The sequence below is a fragment of the Siphateles boraxobius genome, unplaced genomic scaffold (genome assembly GCF_051911475.1).
Source record: "Siphateles boraxobius isolate OS27281-9 unplaced genomic scaffold, OSU_SipBor_1 25, whole genome shotgun sequence".
Classification (NCBI taxonomy): Eukaryota; Metazoa; Chordata; class Actinopteri; order Cypriniformes; family Leuciscidae; genus Siphateles; species Siphateles boraxobius.
This window is the reverse complement of record NW_027508866.1, coordinates 11,864,737-11,886,624: the sequence shown is the minus strand read 5'-3', so window position 1 is coordinate 11,886,624 and position 21,888 is coordinate 11,864,737. Positions and strand designations below refer to the sequence as shown.

The window sequence follows — 21,888 nt, the reverse complement described above, 5'->3', positions numbered from 1 at the left end:
ATGCTGTGTCCATTTCGGTAACCTAAAAAACTGTATTCCATTCTTCCTATGTTTTCCAAATGTATCGTGTGAGGTACTGGAGCAGTTTTTAACACAGCAGTGACTTCCAGGCATGGTAAAACAGTGTGGAATTGCGAGAACCTCCTCTACTACCGAGTTAACAACACACGTAAACAATCTTGTTTTGCCGCCGGAATCCTGCCAACATGGCGGAGAGGGTGAGAATCCCACGAGATCCCGTGATATCGAGTGGAGGGGCTCTGTACCATGACGACAACTCCTCACTCTCAATATGTCTGTGTGAGGTAATCGAAGCTGCTTTTGAAGCTCCGCCCTCTGTGCCAGGAGCAGGAGCTCATTTGCATTTAAAGGGACATACACAAAAACGGTGCGTTTTTCTCACCCTCAAAAACTGACAACTTTAACATGCTATATAAAAATATCTGTGGGGTATTTTTACCTAAAACTTCACATACACACTCTGGGGACATCAGAGATATATTTTACATCTTGTGTAAAGGGCATTATACCACCCCTTTAACATCTTTCATGAACCAATGAACTACACATAAAGCAATGTCAATGATGCAATAAAAAAGTACAGTACAGTAAAAAAAACTTGCTTATTGCAAAATAGTCAAATATATATGTTGTTTGAGCACTGCTTCATGCGTGTGCAAAAAATTGCAAAAGTTTAAAGCTAAATCCACAGGATGTTTCTCTTAATTTTGCCTATAAGCGATGAATGCATAATCATGATAAACTAAAATCGTTTTCTCCCACACTTAACCATATCACAGAGGCAAAGTTACAGCCCACTAAGCCGAGAAACATTATTAAGATTAAGTCTGCTTTTATTAAAATATTAAATTGAATTAAATTATTCTTACTTGGTGAATTATCATCATTGGCCTGGTCTGATATGCTGTGGGTGCCCCTGACGCTTTGAGAAATGCTGCTTTGAAATCTCCTTTAGACCACAAAGAATAATACATGTGAGACATAATGAGGCCAAGACACAACAGTGGAAAATCGCGGTTGTCTACATTTCAGATTTTGTGACAGGAACATTTGTAATACTGATGAGACAAATGAACACTGGAAGAATATGAGTGTTTAAAGAGATTTACATTGTTGAGACACTAAACAAACTTGTGTATCCCGTTTCTGCTGTGTTTGTTTGTTCTCTCAGATGACAGCTTTATGACTTGACTGAAGATGAATTTCTTGACTATAATGTAATATCTTATGAGAATATTACGGATCATATCTAACCATCAACAGATAAAGACCAGATGGCCTCCACGTTCCTACATTCATGATGGGCCATCTCTGCTTTTCAACTTTTACTCTAATTATATCAAATATGACACTCTGGGAAAATTATCCCCAATGCTGAGCTCACCGCCCAAAGGAATAATCACCTCTAAAGCCATCAACCACCTGCTGTCCCATGAAGCAACTCTCCAACAGCAACTTTCTGGACCCTAAGGATTCATACATGGTAATAGTCATCTCAACACATCATGGAATTCAATTAGCTGATCTTAAACAGCACCACTGCCCCCAGAAACCTCTGAGCTTACCAGTCTCAACACTATGTCACCAGATACAGCCACAGCTGCTCTGCTTTACTCCGAGACAACAGCAGTGGACATCAGGCTCACAAACGAGAGAAGGTCGAACAGCCACATGAGTAGTACGAAATGCAAACAATGTGTTAGAGTGAAAAAAGTGAGGAAATCAAAAGGAATTGAAGATAAATGGAATGACAGAGGAGTGAGAAGACTAAAAATTAGGAGTGCATAGCTCTCTGGAATACTTGATTCCGAAAAATTTTTTTGTATAATGACCTCTAAACTCAACAAAATTGTACCTAAATAACTAAAAAAAAAATGCACACATTTTTTGTTAAATGTCAAATTTGTGTTAAAAAGTGTATTTAAGCATCATCAGAGCATTATTACATACATATACACTCAATGCACATCCCTTATTTATTTATTTACAGACATACACATATATACGTCAAAATTGGAGCATGCACAATGAAATATCTATTTAGAAAACTCTAATAGCAGCTGATTACCAACACAACACATTGAAATATCTAATATCGACCGATACGGAGGAAAAAAACCCGCTAACAGCCAATAACCAATATGATACTAATATCATTGAATGCTGCAATTGACCAATCAGAATTATGCATTCCAAAGAGTGACACGTAATAAACAGGATAATGCAAGTATTTCACTAAAAAGAGGGTGAAGGGAACCAAAATATTGCATAATGCAATGCTGGAAAAACAGAGTAGAGGAAATGAAGAAAAGGCTGAAGCCACAGGCCATATGGGGTGAGAATTCAAACAAATGAGGCATTCTGGCACCCCATGTTCATAGGACTGAGATTTCAACCCATATTTGAGATTAAGAACATTTATTAAACTTGTGAAGTGTTTGTTTAATGACTTTACTAATTTGTTGTGTCTTAATGGAAAGAGGTTTATTGAGCATAAACAAAATAACTTCAAGGAGGATTTAACGAGCACTTGGGCAACTTACATGGGTATTAAATAAATGTATCACCATTTACCAACTACAAAAAGGGTTTGTTTGTTCTAATGCCGAATGACACAGACTATGTGTAGGTAGTCAGTCTGGATCCTGTTTCCGTTGGGGCACTTTATAATGTGACCCCACCAGGGGGCCGGTCTTATGTTACAGGAAGCAGTTCCCCAAGTAGCTTCCTCTACAAGCATCAGTCCAGATGTGCTACAATTCCCCCTTTATTAAATATGGTTAGTCTTTAGGACAAAATATCATTCAACACAACAGTGTGTACAATTGCTTCAACAGGTGAAGAAAAGCGTTTTCTACAGTTTAATTTGGGAAATGTAACACTAGCTGCACCTGTGAACATAAACACGCTACCCAGCCAAATAGAAATACGTAGTACACAATAAATCCATATGATACAAATGATTTGTTTTAAGCACTGAAGAGCTGTCCAGTTCAACATGACCCTGAGCTGCCAAGGCACGATTCAGGAAAATATATTTTTTCACTTCATGAAGAGCATATAAACACTATGGTTTCTCTTAAATGTGAAAGTAATCAAGGCACATACTGAAAGAATGATATGCTCTTGATGACACTTTAAGATTTGTTTGTCTATATTTTGTCCTGAGTTGGTGTGAGTCCATTTCTCTCTCATTTGTTTTGAATTAAACTTATGTTCCAGACCACCATATAAGAGATACTTTAAATGCATCAGACCAGCAGTGAGAGACTTATTATCAGATGTGAACAGGAGGGAATTGATCTCCGGTCTTACTTATGGGTGGACAATGTACAACAATTCGCAATCAGTTTTTTACACTTAGGAATCAAACAATGGGAACAAAATCTGCTCAGAGATCAGCATAAAAGCACAAGTCTAACAGTGCTAATGGAAAAGCCCAACGGTTGATACATGAGTGCATTAGGTGGAGATACCTCTGTCCAGTACATACAGAAAGGTCCTTATCCAAACATGCTTTAACAGGGACTGTCCCAAACAGGGTTTGGTTTGGGCGCCCTACTCACGAAATCTGTCGGATCACCAGAACAATGAACAGAAAACTAGAGCAGACTGCTTCCATGAGAAATTACTCCTGGGAGAAGAAAGGAAACTGAAATACAAATAAAAGGCAGTTTTCTCTTTCAGCAGTGTGTAAATAATACACCATTCTATTCTATAGATAAGCTTAGTTAAACAGGCATGTTTTTGGAGGAAATGACTGGACTAGCAGTGAGTGTTTGTGTTTGGGGGATAGTGGTTGAAATTTAAACTATTAAAAATATACATTCATCAATCCAATCCGTCATTCAAGACCATGCACTGATCAATGTCTTAAAATTCCTATAGACAAATGCATGTTTATTCTGAGGTGTGCTAAAAATGTATATTATGTATCAGCAGTTTATCATACAAACATTGATTAAACACAAATCCCTTCTTTGTAAAGGGCGAATTCACTAAGAAATAATGCATTTATAGATAAATGATGTAAGTGATGATTTAGCGTGCGATTTTATATCTCAGGAAAAATTATGCAAACTCTAAATGCAATTCCCCACCTTGGATATAAAAATATGATCTATTATGTAATGAATAGCTACAGCCATGATCAACAGAAAATGTACACAAACATCTCTATTAAATACAATTTAATAATTGTGCCACACAAACAGAGCAAAGGCAAAATCTATTATGAGTCCAGAGTAGAAAACACTAAGGCAAGCCAAGTCCAGTCTCTTAGTGCATCAGAACCTGTGACCACAGCCGGTTTGGTGTATTACATGCCAATATGTGAGGCATGGTAACATAAGGACTGCTGCTACTGAGTACTGGATCAAAAATAACCCCCATATAGTGTCCTAACCTGCTTCAGTGACACCAAAGGGAAATATGCTGGAATGAATGTTGCTACAAGGGTACTGAAAAACCAACTGCCTGAAATGAGTTGAAAGAATGTTGACTAATAATGAGAAAGATTAATTCAACAGAAAAACCATTGGATTTTGTCTTGTGATTTGTGTTGAGTGAGTGATTTAAATAGATAATGTTTTGATAAATTGAAACAGCTTTCTGCTAAACTTGCATATCTTCTGGTTTCACAGAATACTTTCTATTAACCCCTTCATTCCGAGATTCGCCGATCAGTATATTGTTCACTTCCAGCTTCCTTTTTATTCCTGACTTTATGCATCCCTCTATGTGTGTGGCAAAGCCTCTTTCTCTCTCTTTGTCTCTCTATCCCTCTCTTTCATTCATTCTCCTACGTCTTCTTCATACTGCAAACCCACATACCAAATTCCTCCAAACACTGACCAGCGGTTCTTTCCAAATATATGTTAAATGAACCAGCAACAATGTGGAATTCCAGTATTTATCTAAAAAGTTTGTTCTGGAGGGTATTTTTCAACAGATGCTTCTGTTGGAAACTGACATTATGGAGGTCCTTTGAAGTCTGGAATTGCTTATTATTGTGCAAAAAAAAAAAAAAAAAGGAAAAAAGCATGTCCTGATTTTCATTTCTTTTCCACAGGGGTAACAACAGCTTGAGAACACAGTTGGCCCAGTTGCCACATGGTGACAACAATTATCATGGCAACAGACTTAAACCAACATTTCAAAAGAACAACAAAGCAAAATGTTACCATCTGCCAAGCAGCACTTTCTGCAATTCTGCAATTGAGAGGATAAAATCTGCTAATCATATGTCATAATTACAAATTGTCTTGGTGAGTGAAATTACAAGTTTTTATTGCTCCACATCTACCATGGATCTTTCGAGCAAGATAAAAGACCCAAAACAATTATGCACAAAACTTCTAAATCTTGTTTCAAGACATATCGGATTGTAAGTAAATTACTTATTTCTGCTATAGTCAAAAGTAGGGCTATGTAAAAAAAAATCTTGATTTTCCAATTAATTCACCAACTGCTGAAGCAAAAATGTGCAATCAGTATACCATAACTCAATTCCCACAACAAAAAACTCACTCTTATAAGTTACCAATTTGAATTAGTCTGAAAAACCACACTGTATCTTTTACAGCATTAGATGCTATCACATAAGCAAAATGGTCATTATAACTGAAATATATCCAAATCAATCAAAATCAAATCAAATTGGAATAAAATCGTTAGCTTCTGAATCAGAATGTAATTTAATCAGGAATCGGTATGAATACCCAGCCCAAATCAAATGTTACATTTAATACTACGAAACCTGAAGAAAATCATGGCCAAAACAATCACAGAAATACAAATCACAGAAACAATACAAGTGAAGTAGGTGAACGAGGTAGAAAACATAAAAGGAAAACATAATCATTCCTACCTCAAGGAAGCAGGTCCCTGCTGATGTGTTCTCCTTGATAGAAACATTGTAGAAGCTGCTCCCAAACACTGGCTCATTATCGTTACTATCCTGGAGGTCTATTTCTACCAGAGCAGTGGAGGATAATGGGGGCCGTCCTCCATCAGTGGCCACTACTTTGAAACTTGGCTTTGGGTCCTTCTCATAATCCAGATTGGTTGCAGAGGTTATGATACCTGTGACAGGGTCAATGGTGAACCAACTGGCGTGCGTTTCCTTGTCTGGTAAGATGCTGTAGCGGACATCACCGTTGGGACCTTGGTCTTTGTCTCTCGCGGTCACTTGCAGCACAAAGCTACCTGGGTAGACAACTTCTGGAATGGTCTGCTTATATGCCTGTTGGTCAAAGAGAGGTGGGTTGTCATTTACATCGGTGACATGAATCGTAAAAGAGGACTCTGCATGAAGCGGCGGGGTTCCAGAATCAGTAGCCATGACACGAAGTTCATAAGAATCCCTCTCTTCCCGATCCAGAATCTGGTCTACGTAGATGAGGTAGATGATGCTGTCTTTAGTGGTCAGGGCAAATTTCCCATCCCCTCCCTCAAGAGACACATTGACATTGGAGTACTCGCCATAATCAGGGTCCGAGACAGAGATTCTTGCAACGTATTGGCCCGGCTGAGCACCTTCAGAAATTTGGGGTGAGCCGTCCTCACTGAGAAAAATTATGGTCATGGTTGGCTGGTTATCGTTGTAGTCTCTAACATGTATTGTAACAAAGGCATTGGTGATCTCTGGATTGCTCGCATTATCTCTGGCTTGCACTACCAGCTCATGAACCTTCCTCACCTCGTAGTCTAGAGGCTTATTGAGTGTAATGATCCCAGAGCGAGGTTCGATGACGAAGTAGCGATCCGGGTCGCTCTGCCGTCGGTTTATCTCATACAATACAAGGCCATTGTCTCCTTCGTCAGGATCAAAAGCAAAAACTTGCAGGATGTTACTGCCCTGAGGAAGGCTCTCAGAGATGATTGCATTGTAACGGCTTTGGTTGAAAATCGGAGCGTGATCATTGATATCCTGCACCAAGACGTCAAGTGTCATCTGTCCAGTCTTCCTTGGAGATCCACCGTCAAAGGCCTCCAACACCAAGAAGTAGGAGGTCCTCTTCTCTCGGTCCAAGACTCCATTGACTACCAAGTCAAGGTAAAGGACTTTGTTTGCTGCTCTTTTGGTCTCGAGTCGAAACACTTGTCCTACATTGCCTTCTTTAATCTGATATCCTTGTACAGTAAGCTGATCCTTATCCGCATCAGTGGCAGGCTCAAGAGAGAACTTAGTTCCCACCGCTGTTTGCTCTGGGATCTTCAAAGAGGCTTTCTTCTTGGGGAATGTGGGGGCATGGTCATTGATATCATTTACAGTGATTGAGACCTTGACTGTGAACCCTGTCATAGTGACAGCTATAAAACTGTAATGGTCTCTTTCCTCTCTGTCAAGTCGCCTGGCGGTCTTGATAATGCCTGTGGTTTCATCGATGTGGAGATCACTACCAATGCCGGTGCCTTCATGATCAGAGATGAAGTATAGAGAGGCTGTAACTCCAGGTAGCAAACCAGCGCTAATGTCACCCACTATCGTCCCTGCAGGTTGTTCCTCATCTAATTGGAGCTCTAAAATACCTGGTGTGGCCTCTCCGCTGACCATTACTGTTAATAGTTCCACTACTACACAAAGCACCAAAAGCATCCTTAGCCTCCAGAATACCCACATCCGGGACTGTCCACATGTGTTTTTCCCAAAGCCATTCAACGGAGTCATCGTGCCAAGGTTTCTTCACACCTGCAAAACATGAGGGGAGCAAATCATCACAATCACATTTACACAGCACACTATTATGACATAGATACCCATGCAGATCAATGCAAATTCCTATCTCTCAAAAACAGCTGGAATTCATGAGAAAGGGGTGTGTTTGCTTCCAAAAGGAGAGGCTTTCCCCAGTCAGGGCAGTAAAATGTGGATGTTGTGCATGCTCTTATTCATGCACGTCGCCTTTTCAGAATACACTCCACACGCATATATTTCCCATGTATCTATGATGCTGTCAGATAGTCCCAAATGCTTTAATAACAGTGTATAAAACGTAAAAAAAAAAAAAAAAAAAACTATTATAATCAAGACATCTCTTGTAAATTGTTTTTATATAAAAGAGCAATAAATCCTAATTTGCTTCCTATAATGAATGGAAAATAAATTTTCTTTCCAGTCATATTAAGATGAGTGGGTACCATCAGAGAAATTATAGCAGATGAGCCACTTGTATACATATTTAAACAAGAGGAACTGTAACTAAATATGGTGGCTGTAGATTTGCCTTACTATTAAGGCAGATCTACAGCCACCAGACATTTGTTTACTCTTGAACTCATACGCCCATTAGCTGGATCAGATTTTTTTTAAATGTGACAACTTAAAAAAAAAATCTCTTACTTGCCACTACAATCCCAACATGTTAAAAAAACTTTTAGTTGAGACGTTGACATATAATATTCTTCTAGTACATTTATTCATTTAGCAGGTTATTCATCCTTTGAGTACAGTCAGTTCAAACCAAAACAAGCCAGTAGTTGATTTTTAAGAAAATTACTCTTTTTTTAAAGCCATGTTAAAGAAGCAAACTTGGCCACTAATTTTGAGCAGACAGAAAGACATTACTCAGACAAAAAGGCCAGACAGGAGTTTGGAGCATGTATTTGGAAAGCATCTCTTCTCTTGTCATATGTGTGAAGGCTGAATCCTGTGTGAAGCAATCTGCTAAAGATGGTCAGACTTGGGATGATATTTTATACGCCACTGAAGAAGTTCACTAGCACAATTAGAAAATTATACTACTTTGGCTGGAATCACAACAAACCTCAGGAGTCTTTGCACTTGCGCTGAGTAGAGTATCTGTTGGTAAAGTCTGTATTATCCAAACCTCAATGCATAATGATGGCAAATCATCACTGTGGGCTGTTGTGGTCTCTATACATAAGTGGATTACAAATGCAATTTGTCCTTGTCAGTTCTGTTTAAGAGTTCTCCAGTGAGATGCACAGAACTCAATGTAGGATGAAAAGAAATATTGAATCTGGACTTCAGTGTCATTTTTTTAACAAGAAAGAAGCCCTCCAGATAAAACCACATGAATGTTTTCATTCCTTACAAGGCTTTTCAAGCAGGCTCCCTCTAGTGGCCACAATGAGTCAATAGGTTTATAAAAGGGGTAGAACAGATGATTTAAAAGTAATGCTTTTTAGCTTTGTCCATCACAAAGATGTCTACTGTCTGAACCAATTGTCCTGTGTTTTGTGGATGACACATCAAGTGGTTTTGTGCCACTAATGGTAGGCATTTACAAATAATTATCTTCACAAGCACAGTTGACCGCCAGGGCTCCATGCGGTCTGTCCTAATCAACTATCTGCGACCTTCACTAACATCTGATTCCTAGTACGGCCTTAGCCTGACATGTGTAAAGGGACATACTTACACACTAATTACATATCCAAGGACATCTAGGACAAAGACAGGAATGACTGTCTGTTTATCACATCTATGATCTGAAACAAATCTTGTTTGAGTCACACGAATCAAATCGAAACAATTTAAGTGATCATTGTAGGACAGAAAAACAGTTGTATTTGGGATAAAAACCTCAAACATACAATTTTGAGATCAGGGGACCCCCTATAGGTATTTGTGTGAAGTGTGGCGGGCCCTATGTTCATTCAAATGAAAGTAGCAGAGATTGTGGGGCACTTGGGGGCCACTTTGAGCCAATTTAAACAGATTCTGAGATCATGGAGGCCCACAATGCATTGCCACACAATGTGTCTCATTCTTATTTAACGGCTTATTAAAATACATAGCATAAAAAGGTTGTCGAGGGGGCCTGTGGAGCTGACGGTTTCTCCATCACGATCTCTCCGAATAAACAGAGGCCAGACTGAGTGATTGACAGAGGCGTCTGAGGAAAAACTGTGGGGGGCCGGCTGTCCAATTCAACGTTTCTGTGGCAGCACAGAGCCGAAGCTCACCGCCATGTTAGACCGCAGAGATTTAAGAATCTTCCTATGGACATTCAAACTTATATCTTAAAACTAATTTGATAGCCTAACTACTTTTGTTAGAGCATTGGAACATTCAAACTGTGAGGGATTACATTCATGTTGCACTATAAAAATGATGCAGAAACCATCGCAGGGTAGGATAGGCCTATATAATTTTAAGAAACTTGGCTCTATTTGAGGGACGAATGACAAATCTTTCACCAAAACCCATGCTTATGATGGGTCTGAAATGACTGAATACGGATGAACAGTTGCCACAGTTTCCGCAGGCTAAATGGGTATGGAATTCACTCCCGCTCAGTTTTCAGTATTTAGACAACCACAGTGCCAGACCTCCTTGGGCTTTCTGCTTTTAGCCGTCCAGCTGTCGTCAAAATGCTGGAGTTGGTTGATTTAACGGTGAAGGTGGCAGGCGGGTCTTAGTAAAATATTCCAACTGATATGAGACTGGCTTAGTTGTTTTTTATGGCAGTTGAGCTACGCTAAGACTGAGGAAGCAGGTGACAGATGAACAATGAAGGATCAGGTCACTGAGCATCCATTAAATAAAATGCAAAGAGTATTAACAAATTCTAATGTTTTAAAATATTGCCACAAAGTAATATAGTAAAATAAATATGGGGGTTATTTTGGATGAAAACCAAGTTTCTTATTGGACTAGTTGGGAGGAGGAAAGAAAAACAATGCTAAATTTAATCTGCTTAAAATATATATATATATAATGTCCAAAGTAAAATCCTGAAGCAAAGAGAACCACTGATGAAGACTATTTGTGAGCCCGGTATGAAAATGCACTACACTTGTAAAACTCTATATCTCAAAGAAAACTTAATTCTCTACAAAGATAGCCATTCATACAGTACATTTGCAAAACCCTAAAGATATGAGATCCAATAAAATCCCTTATCAGCGTGCTTTACCAGTGACTCACTCACTGAGCTCATGGTAGCCAACACACGCTTTTTAGCTGTCATCTGTACCGCGTTTGAATAAAGGCCGAGATTAAACTTCTGAGGGCAATTACTACTAATTTCTTCAGTGTGTAAAGACCCTCAGTGGCATTTAAACAAAACAGCTTAAGACATCAAGACCAAGGTTGAAACCAATGCCAACTCTAAATCTCGTTTAGAGAATTTGCCACTGGTTCAGGGGAGGTTTACCAGCCCCAGGAAAAGATAAATCTCTCAGATATCACACTAACATGGGCTGAGGAAAGATCTCATGAGTAAAAACACCCTCCATCATCAGGTGAGTGAATGAAAAGTTTGTCCCCCAGTTTGGACAACAATGATGTAATCCTAAGTAACTGGTGTAATATAGCTTTCCGGACATTTCTCTCCACACAAGCACATACTAGTTTGGTTTTTTATGGTCTCCCTGTGGCACAGGTTTAATAGGATATGTGGTTTCCTGAGAAAGTAACTGGAAATATGGAGTTTGTCACTGTGGCAAAAATGCAAGGAAGAAATGTTTCCAAATTTCCTTCTTCAATCAGAGCCAAGTCCAGAAAAAACAAGGTTTGGGCTAAAGCAGTGACCCCACAAGTTCAGGTGAAACCTTTCTCATGCTAGCCACCCAAGAAACACAGGTTCCCTTCATCATCATCATCAGTAAACCCTAATTTAGTGAAAGCTACACAGTTTTACAAATATATTTAGTATTTTTTATGCCGTATAATTATATATTGAAATAGCGTAAATATGTTAGATAATACATTATCATTTAATACATGTATAATACATGTAATATAATTATTATTTATTAATTATTTTATTTATGTTATTATTAGCCAATATTTAATTGTATGTATGGATGGATGGATGGATGGATGGATGGATGAATGGGATTGAACTTAATAATATATTAAATTCATATAAATGCATGCATGGTTTTTAAAAAAAATATGTACTATAGCCTATTTTTTAAAAATCAATCGTCAAGAAGAATTTCCCGATGATAGACATACACCCTACACACTACTCTGCATGTTCAAACATTCACCAACCAAATACAAAACAAGGTCGTAAACCAAAATAGGGTTGTTAAAAGTCCAACTTGTCTTAAAGTCACCATGTAATCAAAATTGACAATTCCAATTTTTACAGAATGTGGCAGTTTTTATTATAAAAGATTTATCTCTGCCATCTGTTCTCTTCATGACGTATGTCTCGGCAGAGGGTGGGGCTATATATCCTACACAACTGATGGCAAACTGGCATTCAGATCTGCCTCCATTTAGTTAGCAATGTCCAACTTCCTACAATCTAACAAATCCCCAAGGACGAAATCAAGTCCCACCCAACTTTTTTTTTCTCATTCCAAAAGCCGTTTCACTTATGTCACAATATTCCGTTTCAAGGACTTTTACTCTCACAAAATAGATGTGAACCATATTATGCCAACACAAGTAAAAAAAAAAAAAAAAAGTAAATTGCTATTTACCTCTTCCCTGAGTGATTTGCCATGTTTAAATAAAGAAATTATTTTAATCAGATTAACATTTTGCCTATACCTGCCAAGCACACTATGTGCTCTAAGAAAGAGAAAGCTTCAGTGAATGAGCAAAACAACCTGCGGTCTCCCTGTTATGATCGGGGTCGGGTGTACAGCATGCTCTTTTTCGAGGAATGGGATGTAACAGGAAAAGAGAGACTGTGAGAGAGACAAGCTCCCTGAATTATTAATAAGCAGTGACGAACTGTTTAACAAACGTTGAACATTGAGATGCCACATCTCAGGTTCCTATGTCTCCCAGGTTACAGCACACTGTCCCACTATACACACTAAACTGACTACTTGAGATAAAACATCTCTGACATCTAATTGCATCAGATGTTAAAATCTCTGGAGGAAACAAATGCTTTGCTCTTCGACTGGTTTAACATTTAAACATAATTAGTTAAATCGCTGTAACACAGTCCTGTATCACAACAGAAAATTTTACATTAACATAACATAAAATTGAAATCTAAATATTTTGGTCGTTTTTATTGGTCACACAATTTCTTATGAAATTGACACATTTTTAGTATGTCATTAAAAATTTATATTAAAATATTCCACCCAGATTTTAGATTTAAACATTAAATCTAAAAAATTTAATTAAATGTTTAAATTAATGTTAAAATTTTAAAATATATGCAGATGATAAAACCAGATAGAAAGAAAATGCAGAAATGCAGTTTTTAAAATCTTATTATATAAATAATATTCTATATACTTTTACTGTATAAAATTTTAATGACATACTAAAAATGTGTCAATTTCATAAGAAATAAATGACCAATAAAAATGACCAAAATATTTTTACTCCTTAGACTATGGGGTAGTTAATGCTAAAATGTATAAAACAGATGTTTGTCTAAATTCGAATTACAGAAAGCCTACACCCAGAGCAATCACCACCGGCCGTGGTACCTTTCTATTAAGGAAAAGGAACTGTGCCTCAGTAGAATTGTACACTGACTTGTCCAAACTCGGACCTTATCTACAAACGTGTATTTCCAGTCCATTTGACAGTGCTGATGCTTGAGAACAACTACCATTACTAGCCATGAGAAATAAAACACAGCACAAAGCCACAGTGCCACCATTCTGAAGTTTGCTACTCTGAATAAATATGCTGTAAAGGGATTTTAGACATAGAAACACTCCATTGGAGTTGTAGCAGTGTTTACGATTCAGGGAAGAAGGAGGCGGGAACCGGCGAACATTTAACAGTTTTAATAATAAAATAAAACAAATACAAAAACAAAAGTATAAGCCAGCAGCCCCTCACGGACGACTGCTGGCCACACAAAACAGAAACAAAACACAACATAAAATCAGGCCTGTTCCTCTCTCGATCTTCAGCGTCATCGCTCCTCCTTTTATGCTTCCGCTCCTCCGTAAGATATGCGCGCCGTTCTCTCACGTCCCTCAGCCTCGTCCTGCTCGCCACAGGAGTATTGTGAATGAAGCTCTCAATTACATTATAATGATTCAATGACATTATTACTGAGTGAATGAGCAGCTCAGGTGAGAGCAGAGTGTAACATTCAGTGTCTTTTGAGTGCTCTGTGTATCTCACAAGCCTGGTTTGTATATAAGACACACAAATAAGAGCAAAGATTAAATGTTGCACTTCAGTAACCACTTACATTGAAAGCGTATATAGCAACCTCACTCAAGAGGAGTGGATCACCACCTGGTAAAATGACTTAGCAAGAACATGCTTCATAGATGGAAAAAAATAAACCTTTCCCAGGAGCCGCTGGAGCGCTTAGATATAATGGCTTGGCTCTAACCAAAGTGCCAGGGAGCCGATTCCAAAATCTAACAATAGAGACCGTTAGGTAAGCTAATTAAAAACAGAACATTTACACACAGACACAAAGTTTTAGACAGTTTTTGTTACCTATCTTGGAGTGTAAAGTAAGTTAGAATAGTATGTAAATATAAACGAAAAAAGGTCTGGTTTTTATATCTGCAAAAAGTGTTTGTGGCGACATTTCAGCTAAATTTTGCTTCCTGCATGTTCGCGACACTTTCAAAGTGAAATGTCCAGTGAGTGGGACTAAAAAGCATGTTCAGTTTCATTTGAAACAGATGAATGTGAATCTGGCAAATGTTTTATTATGTTGGTTGTTGTTGTACACATTGCGGCAGTTGAAGGAAATGAAATGTATAGTGCTAAAAGGTATTAGCTCAACTGCACTTGAAAATAACGCAACACCTACACTAAATCGAACTGAGAGTGTTAGCAAAAGCAAAAATGAGATTGCATTATAGCTTGCTTTGGAGCTTTTTAATAGTGATTAGTTTTTCATTGGACTTGTACCCGAGTGCTTCACATCGCAAGTGCAGTACCAGGTGAGCTACTGAGCAAGTTTACCAAGTCAGAAAAGCCATAACAATGGAGTCGGTTATGAGATGCAAATATCAAACTGTATTTGCAAATCATGCACTAAGCGGTCTTAATATTGTGCAAGGAATTAAGATAAGGCTTTAGTAATTGATAATCTGCCATTGTAATCAGAATTGATGTGACAAGGAGGAAATTCATTTCAGCTGGAAACTGCAGTGAATTGTAAATATAGGTATGTTTTTGAAGTTTTTCAAAAATGTAGGTAGAGGCATGTATTTCCAACGAGCCTCGGTTGACTATTTTTCATCCATTCAAAGGAGGGAGGAGGGAGAATTGATCTGTGGCACATCCAAGAATAACTTCCAAAATTAAATGTTTTCATTCTTTTTTTATATATATATAAGGCAAGTGTATAAAATCACACGCAAACCATTTCCTCTAAAGAACAATTCTGGAATGATTATAAGGCTTCAATTAAGAGCACAAGGAAAGAGAAATGGATATACACCCTTGAGATCTAACATCTAAACAGAGAAATCACTCAGCAAAGGGGCTATTTCTCCCTTTTCCGACTGCGGCGTTTGCAGGAAACAGATTAATCGTGGTTTCCCCTAGACCAACAAAGAGTTCAGACCATACTTCTAATCTTAGAGTTTCAATGTCTTTAAAAAAGGGTAGCAAATACACATTCATATTAAATAGCAATCATTCAACAAAATACCAAGTACATAAGCTGCACAAATGATCCTCAAGCAATATGTGGTGGTCACGAGTGGTTTCAAATCCCCTCCAACTGAAACACACACTCTATTCTCTTGGCTTATTCTAATTAAATCAAACAGCTCCTCTCCCCCCATGTGTTGCTTCTGATCAGTTTCCAAGTGTTGATGGGCAACAGTGAACAGACTCCCCCTCACTGGGTATGTCTTTCTTTTACTGCCTTATAACGTGTTTCACGCAGAGGCAGCACATGTGCCCTGCGCTCCTGACATCAGCTATGATCTGTGATGCAGGAAAAGAGGTTCCAGAGGAGTCATAATAACTTGTATACTTTATTTGGTACTGAAAAGGGATTGTATTAAAGATATTGACAATAGACCTGGATCATTCTTAAGTATATTTCAACTAATGTAAACCTGTGAGTGTGATTTATAAAAGAGAGGAATCACAGATGTCACATCACTTAGCCTAATTATTATGGATAATTAGATCAACACTAACATCTTGTGTCTGTCTGTCTGTCTGTCTGTCTGTCAGCAAACTGCCAAACAAATGTAAGAATATTTAACCAAGCTCATAACTGTCTCTTACAATATTTACAAAAAGCGTGCAAGAAATACGATTATGAAATTCAAATGAAATATGTTACGATTCACAACAGACTTCAGTGGCAACCTTCCGGTCTCTCTTTAAAGTGACTTATACTGCAATTCATCAACTGGCAGCTAGAGACAGGCTCCAAAAGAGAGTCAATTCCTTACACCTCCAATGTTAATATGCGCAACTTTACAGCAGAGCCTGTATATTTTTATAACTCATCCTTTTAAATTATATTAAGCCTTAAAGTTCTTCATAATTAAGGGCGTGGTCACTTGAGTGACAGGTGGATTGCTGCTGCTGTCACTACTAGCCGTTTGTCTGCTGTCTGTTAGCCGACTAGTCACCTCAGGCTAATAACACCTCTTTACCCATTTTCGGATATCCGAGAGTGACGCGCAGTGATGCGCTGCCAAGATGGCTCTGGCCGGCTTTGGCCCGATTGGGCTTCAAAAATGCTCTTCAGAAGCCTACGGGTGACGTCACGGACACTACGTCCATATTTTTTTACAGTCTATGATATCACGAGCTATCCGTGTACAGTGATGATTTGAAATTATGTGTGCTGTGACTGTCAATTATGTACATCACCGTTTCTTCAAAACCACGCCGAATCGAGAGCTCGCGTCCAATCATGACTGTAGGGCTGCAACTAACGATTATTTTGATAATCGATTAATCGGACGATTATTTTTTCGATTAATCGATTAATCGGATAGAAATTAAATTAGTTTTTTTTTTTTATTATAACTAAATAAAACCGTAAATCAGGGTATTTATGTGTAAAAGTGTACTTTAAAAAGTGCAAAAGCCACACATTGAGTTTTACTAATATCAATATTTGCATTGTTTTTAATGATAATTGCTGATGGCAAGTTGACAAACATGATTATTGTTAAAAAAATGATATCCAACATATTATGTTTTAACACAATTTTTGTTAAAACAAATTTACACAGACATGTTGTTCAGATGTGAATATCTGAACTAAAAACAAACTAAAAACATCTTAAATATATAATTCATTTAATTTTTATTTAAAATTAATTATATATAAGGAATATAAGGATAAAGAATATTATATATATTATATATATAATATATAAAATAATATAATATAAGGATAAATTGATTAAATAAATATAGAAAGACTGAAAACAATTGTGTGAATGTAGAGCCGCAGTAGATCGCGTTTGAAAAACAATTAAAACTTAGTAGACAAATGCTATAAAAAGAGAACGGAACGGAGGTAACGTTACCCAGCAAGCTAACAGGCTTGAGTAAAGGACAGGAGAAATTATGCATTAGTGCACAAGCATTCGCTGAAAACCACTGAGTACAGTGACTAAAAAACAATATTTTACTGCTGCTGTTATTAACTGCCTTTGTATTTAATGCTTCACTTTGTAAACACCGTTTTAATTTAACCTATTTCTGCGGTAGCGCTATTTTAATCCATCACTTACGTTGCGAGCGAACTGATTGCACAACCTGATGCTCGAGACAAAATACAGACATCCCGGAAGTGCCGGGAGTCTCCCGCATATTGATTGCGGCTCCCTGATGCCCGCGAATTAGTTCAAACTCCCGAAATCTAGAGCGCGCAAGCAAGAGCGCGCATGCGAGACAGAAGAGACTGCTCCAAACCGTGTAGCGCGCGCGCTCGGCAGAGCGCCTGAGGGAGAGAGACCTTGCGTGTGTGTGCGTACCAGTAAACGCTCCCCGTGACGTAAGCAGACCAACTAATCGATAATGACATTCGTTGACAACGATTTTCATAATCGATTATAATCGATTTTATCGATTAGTTGTGGCAGCCCTACATGACTGACAGTCAATCAATGACTGACAGGGCAATGTCCAATGAAAAGATGGTTCTTACAATTCAAATAGCACTCATGAATGCATGGCGTCCGAGTGAAACTCACAGTGACACTTCCCACATTCTATTGAACATTGATCTTTGCTTTATTAATATCAACGGTACAGGTGTCTGGTCTGTCATAGACTGCCATGAAGCATGCTTTGACACGGCTCTATGGCCCGTGCGTCCGCTGAATCCTACGCACAGATTTGTGCTGATTGAACAGGAGAACAGCGCCACAATCCTGAGTGATTTTGACCTTTCATCCTCTAAAATATTGACAAGAGTAGCCTATATGTAAATTATTTGAAGCGATACATCAAACGAGCAGACATGATGTTCCGCATATCACTGATGTGATTGTTTTTATTCTACAATTTAATAAACAAGATAGTTTGTACCACTAAAGCAGGATTTACTGTTTCGTGTCTCCAAGCAACACACAGTAGTAGCATTTGGTTAATGAATCGGTTTAGTCAATGATTCATTCCATCATTTACAAAAACGCTTGCTGCCACCTAAAGGTGTAATGATATAACCTCCAGAAAGGTCACTGAAAAATCCCCACCACTAATACAGTGACACAATCAGTGAAAAGTCCCAGAGTCTCTCTTTAAGCGCCGCAAAAAATTGAGGGAAGTGGATTTTAAAGCAGTGCAGTCTTAAAGAAATCACCACAGAACTCAACAGTGGGGTCCCATAGCAAAATTGGTAAGTTCTTACACATCTGCGGTCACGTAGCATCTATTTTTCTGTACTCAGTGCACACAACCCCTCAGTGGTACTTCAGTCAGTTCCACCACTATTACATGCCTTTTACACATGAGTGAGAGAACTGCTCTCTTCTTTTTTTACTACACGCTCATGATACTTGATTACAGCCTGTGTAGTTTGAATAAGCGACCAAATAATAGCCATGCTTTGATGTCATGAGGTGCGTGCAGTTACGTTGACTGCAGGCACAAAATATAGCTACATGTCCGGTAGCCGCAGTCACTGATAAAAGAGAGCAAAAAAAAAACTGGTAATCCTACAAAAACTCAAGCATATGTCTCTTGTTAAAAATGGGAGTCTGTTTTCGGAGAATGCACGCCTCGCTGCTCAAGAAGAACCCGATCTCCGCTTGACCATTTACTGAGAACGTTTCAATTTACGCGCGAGGAATAGATAGCACTGGGCAATCCCATGTTTAGTGAAGATATGGCTCATTGTAGGATCCAAGACCGTATACTTGGTTGGGTGAAGGTAGGAAGGATTCTGTGCCAACAGTACAATCAGAAAACATATTTGAACATGGACGTTTAAAAATACCCACTGCATTAGTTGTGACTTTCAGAGTCAACTATTTCTAAGTAGCCTAAATTCTATAGGCCTATATGACTTTTGGATCTTGTTCTTTTAAAGCTTCCCTTGTGCAAACTCAAGACTTAACAATTGATTATTTTTAGGCCATAGGCTATGTTAATGTTTAATAAAGTGATTAATTACAGCAGGCCTAATTGTTTTGCAGCAAAAAATGCCTACTGTAATTATTTATCAACACTTTTGTTGATGTCATGTTTGCTGATGGAAAAGCAATTTCTGTTGTTAATGAAAAGTTGTTTGAAAAAGCCATTGAATTGAGAATTAAATCACTGTTGAATATTCTTTAACAAGTAGGGTGAATTCAGATTGATTGGGACACTTTTTGCCATTGAGATGACTGGAAAAAGTGTCCCAAGAATAAACCTGAATTCACCCCAACAGTAAGACTCCACAGCCTAACCACAACTACCCCCACTCCCCTGTTGCACCCTGCCTGTGGAAATACACCTGAACGTACATTCTCAACTTGTTAATTAATTAAACCTTAAGTAGGTCTAGATCTGTTTGGTTTCGCCTCTTACATTGTTTCTAGAGGCGATATCTTGTGAGTTACGTGTTGGTCCATTTAGGAAACATTAATTTTCCTGCTTGAGTCTTTAACGCATCCAAGCTGCTTGCTTTAACCAGCTGAAATGAAAGACGCGAACGCATACAGTCACTTCATCGGGGTAAAAGAAAATGAATGAAACCACACTCTTGCATACACAAAGAAGCGATTGGTTTTGCTCAAACAGATATGTGAATGAATTAAATTATCAATAAAAATGTGGCTAAATCGTGCAGCCCCCCAACGTTTTCTCTTGAGCAAACCCATGAGGTGTCAGAATTAGTGTTAAGCAGACAGTTTTAAATCATAGTGAAAGATAAGATAACGACATTGATTCTTACATTCATCTGATCGAGCTCCGCCGCTGTCTGTGAGCATCCGTTGTCTCACTCAAATCCAATTTGTATGCAGATGTATCCAGCCCGTTCCCAGCCTCAAACGGATCGTTTTTCTTTTAAGATAAATACATCAGCCTTAAATCCATGGGAAAGAGATTAAATACTCAAGCAAATACTCCTCGCTTTCACCGGCAAATAATAGCCTATCAGTTATGAGCGGGTCTGCATTCACTATTCCATTCACCAAACGGAATCAGGATATCGTACGATTGCCTCTGTGTGTTAATAGTAACGCGCACCTCCGTATAACGGTCACCTCAGCATCCAATGTTGCATGGACTGGACGCTCTGTGGATACACCGCACCTCCGCGAGTGAAATCCGACACCCACCTCAGGCCCGGCCTCTCTTAATTTGGGTTGCAAATATATTCGACACGTGGGGAGCGGTACAAAAGGGGGAGCATTGGAAAAAAGAGGAGGACTGAGGAAAAGACCAGACTAGTTCCTGTAGACTGTAGTGCCACCATGCTCTACCTTGGAGAAATGGCTTGAAGACAAAGAACCAGATTCTACCTTCGTCCAATATAGTTTGATGGTGTATGTAACTTATGTTTTTGCATAAAGACTACATTTGCATATATGCACATTATATATATATAATTATGTAGGAGTATTAAATATAAAGGCCTATATAAGATAAAACACCTAAGTGTTATGTAAACAACCTAACAGTTATTAATTAATTGGTATATATATATATATATATATATATATATATATATATATATATATATATATACACACACACACACACACACATATATATATATATGAGGTTTGGGGCTGTGGGCGTACAAAAAAAGAGGTTGTGAAATGTGAAAGCCTACAATTCATTGAGGTTTTAGATTGATGGATGTTTTGATGATTTAGAATAAATTAGCATTGCATATTATTTAATGTCTGTGAGTGGACATAAAAAATGTCTACTAGACCTTGCTGGACATTATTTGTAGTATAGGGAGCATGGGCGTACACCCCGCAGACCGATGGAGTCTCAGTGCACAGCAGCACCATGAGAATCGGTGTGACAGCAAGGTCATTTATCAACCTGGGTTTCAGGTCAACCCCCCTCCAACTGCACCCAAGCGTTAAGTAGAGAGATGGGTTACTGCCTGAATACAAACCTGCAGAAGAGAACACAGTCTTTCCTTGTTAAACAATTCAAACGTTCGAAAATTAAAAGGTGTTCTTATCCAAGAGTCTTACTGTAAATATCCCTGTTCTCCATTTTCTCCAGAGTTGTAATCTGAATATTGCGCATACATATGTAGGTCCTTTATGAACCTTGAGTTGAAATCAGCATTCAATCATCTTATATGTAAATTTTTTGCAGTTCCATTCTGTTGTAAAAAGACTTTACCGCAAAACTCATGATACACGCTCCTAAGTGTTAGCAGATGGTGACGTTGCGTTTCTAGTGTGCGAGTGTTTGGGGAGAGGCTCCCCACAAGGTTTAGGACACACTTGGCCTCTGTTCATAACCTTCAGATATCAGCCTCACTATTTCTCTGATTTTATGTCTAGATGCAATACAATTCAGCCAATAGAGGCTCATGCAAATTC

At 38.3% G+C, this 21,888-nt stretch overlaps 1 protein-coding gene across 1 annotated transcript in view; it reads right to left on the bottom strand.

The window, feature by feature from the left end:
• Nucleotides 1-20,400, bottom strand: part of dchs1b (dachsous cadherin-related 1b) — a 99,786-nt gene extending 79,386 nt beyond the window's left edge. The window contains exons 1-2 of the mRNA XM_077242657.1: nucleotides 20,268-20,400; nucleotides 5,891-7,714 (exon numbers count right to left, since the gene is read on the bottom strand). Of these exons, the coding sequence (XP_077098772.1) occupies nucleotides 5,891-7,693 (1,803 nt within the window). The 5' untranslated portion in view covers nucleotides 7,694-7,714; nucleotides 20,268-20,400. The remainder of the gene's footprint in view (nucleotides 1-5,890; nucleotides 7,715-20,267) is intronic.
• Between the last annotated feature and the right edge of the window lie 1,488 nt (nucleotides 20,401-21,888).